We start from the raw sequence: 9,622 nt of genomic DNA, 5'->3' as shown, positions 1-9,622 counted from the left end.
AAAAAAAAAAGGTTGAGAATTTAGAGGGTTAATATGTTGTGGGGTTGTTAACCAATGTCATAAAACAACATGTGTACTACTGTTTCACGGGAAACTATTTGTTCTGGAAGCCTTCACCTGAAGTACAATAAAATATATATAAAAAAAAAAAAGCCCAGTGATTTATGTAGCCTCACTTACTTTGTTCTACGAATGTCAAAATAATACTACAATAAGCCTAATGTGTTTAACAGACACATTGCTACATGTGCCTTAAAAAAAAAAAAAAAAAGAAACAAAACAGAAGCCAGTAGCAGGTGTGGGGTGGCTGACATAACGCCATCCCAGAGATGATGTTTAGAGTGGTTTGTGGTTAGTGCTCCTCAGACCGTATGACTGTGACCCAAAGTCCCTTCTCTGCCCCTCGGGAGGCTGCCCTGCCTAGCATCACCCGCTCTGCTAGGCCGAGAGCTTTTCCTTCCTCTATGCTTCTTGTACCTTGCTCTCTTTTCCAGGGAGGGAGCATTATATAGAGAAAAACACACAAAAACTAATTTAAAACACTTTAGGCTTTGGAATTAAATAGCTGTGCGTTAGAATCCCAGTTTTGGAACTCACTAGCTGTGGGTTGAATTTATTTAATCACTGCAAATGTCAATTTCCTCGCCTACAAAATTAGGGCTATTTTGAGAGAATATTTTACATCTGGCACTAGAGTTGGTGACTGTATTCTAGGCTCCGGGCCAAGCATTGTGGGTAATGGATAACATTTGACCCCTGGGCATCCTCACCACTGACCTGTTTGCACAGAATCTTAACTGGTCTCTAGCATTCATTCTTGTCCTCCTCCCAATCCATTTTCCACACAATAACAGCATGTGCTTTCTAAAAGGCAAATATTCAGCACAAAGTCCAAACTTCCTAATGTGGCACACATGACCTTTGGTGACCTCATGACCTACCTGATCCCTAAGTACCTCTCTAGCCTCCTCCCTCACAATTTCCACCCCCACTTCATCTCCTTCACTCTCTAAGCTCTACTGCTGTCCAATAGACTTTTCTCAGTAATGGAAATGTTCTATATCTACATGGTCCAATATGGTAGCTATACATGGCTATTGAGCACTTGAAAATATGAATAATGTGACTGAGGAGTTGAATTTTTAATTTTTTAAATTCTATTTAAAATTTATTAGTCATATGTGGCTAGTGGCTATGATATTTGAGGAAGAAGATGCATAAAACTTCTTTAGGTTCCCAACCAGTTATGTTCTCTCTTGCCTCTGGATGGTTGCCCTTGCTGTTCCCTCTTCTTAGAACATCTGTTCTTTGGCTAACTCTTTATTCATCCTTTATGTCTCAGCCTCATTGTCACTTGCTATATGCTTTCACAGCATAGCAAAGCATTGCATAGCAAAGCATAGCATGTAAACTCTGCTACTGACAAACATTCAACCAACATTTACTGGTGTAAGTAAAGCTATATTTCAGAACAATAATGCATCAGTTGTGCACTTTGCCTTCCACCAATAGATGTGCAAAAACGTTTTTCTCCCTAGTCTTGGCTATTCATTAATTCATGATGAAGGGCACCAATAGGTGGCCACAGGTAAAATGATTCATCCTACTAGTATGTTTTCTTTAGCTTTCACAGTATTTTTTAAATGGAGCCAACATTTTAAATTGAAGAGACTTTACCTAAAAAATATGGATGCCTAGATGCTCTGGAAAAATCAGGAGATCTACTCACACTGGACCCACATTTATTTCTGCTCAGCAATACATCAGCTGGACTCGTTGCCCAATGTGGTAGCCACTAGCCACATTCGCTATTTAAATTTTAAAGAAAAAAATTAGATAAAATTAAAAATTTGATTCCTTGGTCACACTGGCCACATTTCAAGTGCCCAATAGCCACATGTGGTTAGTGGCTACTGTATTGGACAGATACAGAACATATACATCACCGCAGAATATTCTGTCAGGTCGCACTGCCTAGAGGTAGTTGGGGAGGGCTGCTTCCTGCAGGGGGCACAAGTGCTCCTCAGGTTTCCGTGGCTCCGGCCGGCCCATTCATCCACTTACGATACCTACCTGACCCTGTAGGAATTTGAATTGGAGAACATGGCCCGTTGTTGCTGTGTGCCTTTGAGTTGACTCTGACTTATAGCAACCCTATAGGAGAGAGTAGAACTGCCCTCATAGGGTTTCCAAGGCTGTAATCTTTATGGAAGCAGACTGCCACATCTTTCTCCCACAGATGGGCTGGTGGGTTCAAACTGTCGAGTTTTTGGTTAGCAGCCAAGCACTTAACAACTGTGCCACTAGGGCTTCTAGACCCTGGTCCACCATGTGCTTTTGTGGTACTGCTTACTTTGGCAAAGTTCTGAAAAACATCACTAATCCTACCCCGCCAGGAATATACAAAAGGAGTACGAGCTGGAAGTGATACAAAAAAGTGAATATGAACGTAGGGATAATAAACCTAGAAAGTGCTGTGTGCATGTGTCATTGATGGGTTCCCAGGTAGAAATTGTTCTGAGGCAGGAAGCAAACCACAGTTGGAAAGCACTGTGCTTGTGATCCATACTCAGCCAAAGATGAGCAAATGCAACTGTCAACATGGAGTGAACCTGAGGATGTGACCTGCAGGGGCCACAGGCTACATAAATGATGTGGTCTGGGTACAGCAGAGAACTGGGCAGGAGGGAGGGCTTAGTGGGGATAGGCTTAAATCTTCCGACTTTTCCAGAAAAACCAGGGATCCAGATTTTTTTGTGTGAAATCTCTCTAATTTTAAATGCGAGCTCAAATGTTTTAGAAACACTGTCCAAGCAAAACAAAATGAGTTTGCCAGTCCGCTTTGGCCTGCAGGTGCCAGTTGGCAACCTCTGACCCCAAGGACTGGCAGCGGCATCAGAGGTGGGCCAGCCTGATGCAGATTCAGGAGAGGACTGGGTGTTGGAAAAAAGAGTAGTCCATGCAGGGGAAATAGTTCTGTAATCCAGGGACAATGGATGCATGAAATTCAGGCCACCTGGATCTGTCTGCAGGGTGTCAAAATGAGCAGAGCAGTTGAGCATGCTGATCACAAAGACACCTATCTCTGTCTTCAAGGTGTAATATCACATATACCCACAGACATTTGACTAAGCAAAATGCCCGTTTGTGCATGTACTTCTGACTTAAGTATATTCAAGTTCTTTTTCTAAATAGTTAATACCGGCTTTCTTTTTTTTTTTCAATATAGAAAGGTTTTTAAAATGTTGGGTTTTTTCTTCCCTCCAAATTACCAAGTGTATTTTCCTTGTTACTTTCCTCTCTAGACACAGATGGGTTTCTTAGGTATCATTTCTTGGAGCTATTTGTTTTTTCTTCTTAAATGTGGAAAAAACTATAAAAACGCAAGCTCACAGCATAAGATAAATGGCAACGGCGTGCAGGCGAGCTGTAGGCACATAAAATACAGATTTAAAGTTCTTAATGTTAACACGATACAAATTAGCTCAGCTAATTGGCTTCAAGTGCTCATTTTGCTTCCATTGTCAACATACATTCTAATACACATGGCCTTTGAGAAATCAACCCCCCACCATCACCAGCACCAAGATACAAACAGAGGTTCCCATCTTTCAAGTTGACTGCTGTTTAAATTTTGCAGTATAGTTCATAGCAACAGAAATAAATTTAACTAACTAGCCCCTTCAGCTGCGATTCCTTATTTTAAGCAGAGGGTGAGAGATTTCAGGGTAATTTAGAGAAGACTAACCAAAACTAGCTGCTGTTGACCTTGACTCATGGCGAACCCGTGTGTGTGAACAGCACTATGATCTATAGGGTTTTCAATGGCTTTTTCATAAGTAGCTTGCCAGGCCTTTCTTCCAAGGTGCCTCTGGGTGGACTCAAACCTCCAACCTTTCCAAATGTTTACACCACCTAAGGATTCCTTAGAGGAGACTAGTGAGTTTGACAAAGAAAAAAATTATTGAACAACTAAAGAGAAAAATGGGAAGTTATGTTTCTTTTTTTCTATCTACCTATCTACATATCTATTTTTCTGTCACATGTACCTCATAGAGTGATTTAATACTTATCTTGGGGAGGAAGCAGTTTTGTATTTTAAAATTCTCAAAACCAAGACTTGACTCCTCAGTCTCAGACATTTCCCATCTGTTCCTGCCAACAGTGTGGGTACGTGATGGCTAACCGTCCTTGCGGCAGACGGTGCTAATAGTAAGAATCTGTGGCTCTAATTACACAGAAAGTATTTTCATAATAAATACTACAAGGACATTTTATAACCAACAGCTTTCAACATCCGGATTTGATGCATTGTGACTTGTCCTATATTAAGACTTATTCTGCATCCCAAGTTTTATTTGTTTACTGTTTGTTTTCCATTTTTTGATCAATTTGCCAAAAGTTTAGTATTATGAGATCCCAGAAATTATCACTGTTTCATCTTCTCACCAAAGCTTACATATAATACCTTTGAATTTAATAAAATAGTTCTCTTGGATGCAGTGTACTTTGGGTCTTTTTTAAGGTGACAAGGCATAATGGAAAGAGCATTAGATAGGACTTCGGGAGATCTGAGCGCTATTCCCAGCTCTGCCATCAACATGCTGCCTTGGACTAGTCGAATAATTTGCTCTCTTGTGAAGTGAACAACTGACCAAGATCTCTCAAGGGTGATTTACTTTGAAAATTCTATGGTTCTTCAATTCTACATGCTTGTGGAGGCAAAAAACTGACAATGCTTTACTTCAAAATATAAATAGCTTTAGACCTTTCTGGGTGGTCAATCAACCAAAGTGGTTGATAGACAAAGTCAGGTCTCACACTCACACCTGCATGTCCCTGGTGGCCAGGCTTTGCCGCTTCACTGCAGAAACCCTGTAAGCTGTTACATCCGCCACCATCCTTAACCATAGATGGGCCTCGGAGACAAATGTCTTCATGTGTATTTCTCCGCTGAGAATCTTCTTTCATAAACCTGGTAGTTCCAAGAACAAGGAAACCCCCCTCTTGCCAAAATAGCAGAAATATTTGCTCTACATAAAAGATTCTCACATTTTGATGGGATCAGAATCATTGCAAAATTTGTAGATAATAAAGATGCTCCGGCTCCATCCCAACCCCACTGAATCTGAATCTATGAGGCTAGGCCCAGGCATCTGTATTTTTCACCAGCTTCCCACCTGATTCCAGTGCATGGGCAATGGTTGCAAAGACTGAGAAATACTGGCCTAGGTTCACGTAACAATTTGGTGATACCACAGAGTGCAAAATCAAAGGTAGACTCAAATTGAAAACATATTCAAATGTAGCACTTGGTTTTTCTTTCTTTTTTAAACTGTACTACTGTAATTAAATAAATAAAAATGCACAGATTCTACACTTCCATAAATGAACATCAAATTTACCCACATTGCTTCTGGTTTTTAAATCTCATTTTTGTTTTCACTTTGCTCAACAATACAGAATATCTGCTTTCCACACAGTACTACAGAATTTGACCGTGATTAAATATGTCCAACTTGCCCAGTGCTCACTAACAGCATCTGCAATGCCAGCAGCAGAGCTCAGTGGTAACAATATAATCTTCTAAAGCAGGTAGTGATAGGAGGCGAGGTGGGGTGAATCAGAAAACCCGCTGGTCCACCTCAGTTATGCCAACTGTTGCCAAGTAGGAATGAGCAATTTGTGCAGCCAGCTCTTCCAATGTTTCAAGAGAAAGTAGAAATTGTGTTTGTATGTACAACTCTTGCAGTATTTAAATGTTGCAAGCTAATTCAAACATTTTTAAAACATCATTCAGTAATGCTCCATGAAGGCCAAACAACAAAACAAAGCAAAATTCATCAGCCTAGACAGATTAAGAATAAAGGCCTGGTAATCTACTTCCAAAAATTAGCCACTGGAAACCCTATGGACAACAACAGAAGATTGTCCGATATAATACTGGAAGATGAGCCCCCTAGATTGGAAGGCACTCAAAATCCACAGTGGCTGCAAAAACGGACTCAAGCATACCAATGACTGGGAAGATGGCACAGAACCAGGCTGTGCCTCGTTCTGCTACACTTAAGATCACCATGGGCTGGCACCGACTCCACAGCCACTAACAACAACACATTTCACCTGAATGCCACAGGTGTCTACTCTGTTCTAGAAGCTCTGAACTCTCTATCTGAATCAGGGCTTTGAACTGGTTTGTTCCAGTTTGAACCCCTGCTAAGAATTTTCCTTTCCACCCCTAGATATACTGAATCAGAATCTACATTTTAACACGCTCCCCAGGTGATCCTTACATGTAATATCTTTTGAGAACCACTGCTCTACTAGTGATTCTCAGAACTGGTCTCTAACCAGTATTGTTAGCATCTCCTGGGAACTTGTTAGAAATGCAAATTCTCAGCAGGGGTCCAGTTCGAAGCCCTGATCTGAATTCAGTTAGACAGTCAAAACCCCCCACAGAAAAGACTTCATCGAGTTGGCATGTAGTATTCCGCTGTCTGTCTCTACAACTAATGGAATTCTCTGCCATTTTAAAACTATGGGGTTTATATGAGGAGTCACATGCTAAGTTTTTTTTCCCACTCCATAGATAGTTAGAGAGCTCCTGCCCTGTACTAGGCCCTGGGAATATAGTGGAGAGCCTCACCTTAGCTAAGTTTAATATTTGGCTTAGCACATTAAAAATATATAGCAAACTCATTACTCAGTAGTGGTAAGATTAAAAACACAGATGGGCAAAGTCTTAAGAGCTGAGTGATACCTTGGAGATCATTTTATCAGATGAGGCTGAAGCCCAGAAAAACAAAGGCTGAGCCAAGGACACCATGGCTGGCAGGGGTGGGAATTATAACCCAGAGCCTTGCCTTTAGTCTAGGCTCTTCTCACCTCCTCATGCCGCCTCATTTCCAGGGAACCAAGGGGACTGATGAGAAAGTTTGCCAAAGTAAACTAGTAGGCTTGATGCCACTCACAGAGATGACTTGAGTTTGGCAAGTTCTCATTTGGAAAATAATAGAATATTACATCTAGAACTGGCTCAGAATTTTATTCTACATTCATGTAGATCATTATTTCCAGCTAGTCAGAAGTCATTCTCACTTACCTTGCTGTTACTGTTAATTGGCATCAAGTCAATTACGACTCATGGCAACCCCACGTGTTCCAGAGTAGAACTGCTCCATAGGGTTTTCTTGGCTGTAATCTTAATGGAAGCAGATCTCCAGGCCTGTCTTTCTCGGTATCACTGGATGGGTTTGAATCATCAGTCTTTAGGTTAGCAGTCAAATGCAACTGTTTATGCCGCCAGGGACCTTTCTCTTAGTCTAGGATATATAAAACAATAGAAGGGCAAGGAGTTGTTTAAATTACTAAGAACAGGAAAGAAAAAAAAAGTAAGGGCCAAATAGCCAACATTCATAAAATATAGTTCAGGAAAAGAGCATCAACATCAGTGTTAGTAAGAGCTAGGGAAACAAAACTAACAGCATGTTTAGCAGCACGATTAACTCAGCTTCCACTAGAAATATCTTACCTTTACTTGGAACCTTGCCACATACTGCAACTGAATGTAGAGTCCACTGAAGGAGAGAAAGAAAGTATTTTTCTCAGTGGCTACAAGGATAAGTAGTTCTACACACTGCTCTAGAATTTGATTATCTACTAAGCAAGTACTGCCTATAAAATGTAACTATTTTTAAAAGCCATACTATTCTCTGTCTTCAAAGGTAGGAGAAACAGGTGTGCCATAACTGAATTACAAAATTGTTTGAAGCATATTTGAATTTCAGAGGCCAAATGATCAAGCAGGAGACTTTAAAAAGAGAAGTGAAAATGATCCCTGGGTGGGTGAGTATGTCTGCAGGGCGAGGTCTGCTATCATCGAATATAAAGGTAACTCAAAAGGCTCATTCCAAAAGTGAGATTATGGGTGATTTGTATTCTTTTAAAATAATTTTCCAATATTAAGATAACCACGAAGGAAACTAACAATCCTACACATCAAAAAACATACTCAGAAAATACAAAATCAACAACTATGAAAATACATAAAGAAAAATGACTCAGCACAGAAAATTAGGTGAAACAAACTGTCAACAACCCACACACAAAAAAGACATCAAAATAACAGCACTAAACTCATACCTATCAATAATTACGTTGAACATTAATGGACTAAATAAAGAAACAGAGAGTGGCAGAATGGATAAAAAAAGATCAATCTATATGCTGCCTATAGGAGACACACCTTAGACTTACAGACAAAAACAAACTAAAACTCAAAGGGTGGAAAAAATATATCAAGCAAACAACACTAAAAAAAGAGCAGGAGTGGCAATATTAATCTCTGACAAAATAGATTTAAAGTAAAATCCACCACAAAGGATAAGGAAGGACACTACATAATGATTAAAGGGTCAATACACCAGGAGGACATAACCATAATAAATATTTACGCACCTAACGACAGTGCTACAAAATACATAAAACAAACTCCAACAGCCTTGAAAAGAGAGAGAGACAGCTCCACAATAATAGTAGGAGACTTTAACACACCACTTTTGGTAAAGAACAGAATATCCAGAAAGAAGCTCAACAAAGACACGGAAGAGTTATATGCCACAATCAACCAACTTGATCTCATAGACATAAACAGAACACTCTACCCAACAGCAGCCAAGTATACTTTCTTTTCCAGTGCACATGGAACAGTCTCCAGAATAGACCACGTATTAGGCCATAAAGCAAGCCTTAACAGAATCCAAAGCATCGAAATATTACAAAGCATCTCTGCTGACCATAAAGCCATAAAAGTAGAAGTCAGTAACAGAAAAGGCAAGGAAAAAAAATCAAACACATGGAAACTGAACAACACCTTGCTCAAAAACTACTGGGTTATATAAGAAATGAAGGATGGAATACAGAAATTCACAGAATCAAATGAGAATGAAAACACATCCTACCAGAACCTTTGGGACACAGCAAAACCAGTCCTCAGAGGTCAGTTTATAGTAATAAATGCACACATCCAAAAAAGAAGAAAGGGCCAAAATCAAAACATTAACCATACAACTGGAACAAGTAGAAAGAGAGCAGCAAAAGAAGCCCTGGGGCACCAGAAGAAAGGAAATAATAAGATTTAGAGCAAAATTAAATGGAATAGAGAATATAAAAACAATTGAAAGAGTTAATAAGACCAAAAGTTGGTTCAACAAAATCGATAAACCATTGGCCAGACTGACAAAAGAAAAACAGAAGAGGATGCAAATACCCTGAAAAAGAAATGAGATGGGCGATATCACAACAGACCCAACTGAAATTAAAAGAACCATAACCGATTACTATGAAAAATTGTACTCTAACAAATTTGAAAACCTAGAGGAAATGGACAAATCTCTAGAAACTCACTACCTACCTAAACTAACACAAACTGTGGTAGAACAACTAGACAAACCCATAACAAAGGAAGAGATTGAAAAGGTAATTAAAAATCTCCCAACCAAAAAAAAAAAAAAAAAAGCCCTGGCCTGGCCTGGGTGGCTTCACTTGAGAATTCTACCAAACTTTCAGAGAAGAGTTAATACCACTACTACTAAAGGTATTTCAGAGCATAGAAAAGGATGGA

At 39.7% G+C, this 9,622-nt stretch overlaps 2 protein-coding genes across 2 annotated transcripts in view; both read right to left on the bottom strand.

Annotated features, from left to right (window-relative positions):
- The window catches only part of EBF1 (EBF transcription factor 1), a 501,677-nt gene extending 494,514 nt beyond the window's left edge, over nucleotides 1-7,163 (bottom strand). Inside the window, exon 1 of the mRNA XM_004371251.3 lies at nucleotides 7,103-7,163. Within this exon, the coding sequence (XP_004371308.2) occupies nucleotides 7,103-7,126 (24 nt within the window). The 5' untranslated portion in view covers nucleotides 7,127-7,163. The remainder of the gene's footprint in view (nucleotides 1-7,102) is intronic.
- The window catches only part of RNF145 (ring finger protein 145), a 72,250-nt gene continuing 65,820 nt past the window's right edge, over nucleotides 3,193-9,622 (bottom strand). The window contains exons 11-12 of the mRNA XM_023726543.1: nucleotides 7,532-7,577; nucleotides 3,193-7,322 (exon numbers count right to left, since the gene is read on the bottom strand). Of these exons, the coding sequence (XP_023582311.1) occupies nucleotides 7,318-7,322; nucleotides 7,532-7,577 (51 nt within the window). The 3' untranslated portion in view covers nucleotides 3,193-7,317. The remainder of the gene's footprint in view (nucleotides 7,323-7,531; nucleotides 7,578-9,622) is intronic.

This window comes from Trichechus manatus, unplaced genomic scaffold (genome assembly GCF_000243295.1).
Source record: "Trichechus manatus latirostris isolate Lorelei unplaced genomic scaffold, TriManLat1.0 scaffold00011, whole genome shotgun sequence".
Classification (NCBI taxonomy): domain Eukaryota; kingdom Metazoa; phylum Chordata; class Mammalia; order Sirenia; family Trichechidae; genus Trichechus; species Trichechus manatus.
This window is presented reverse-complemented; position numbering and strand designations above follow the sequence as displayed.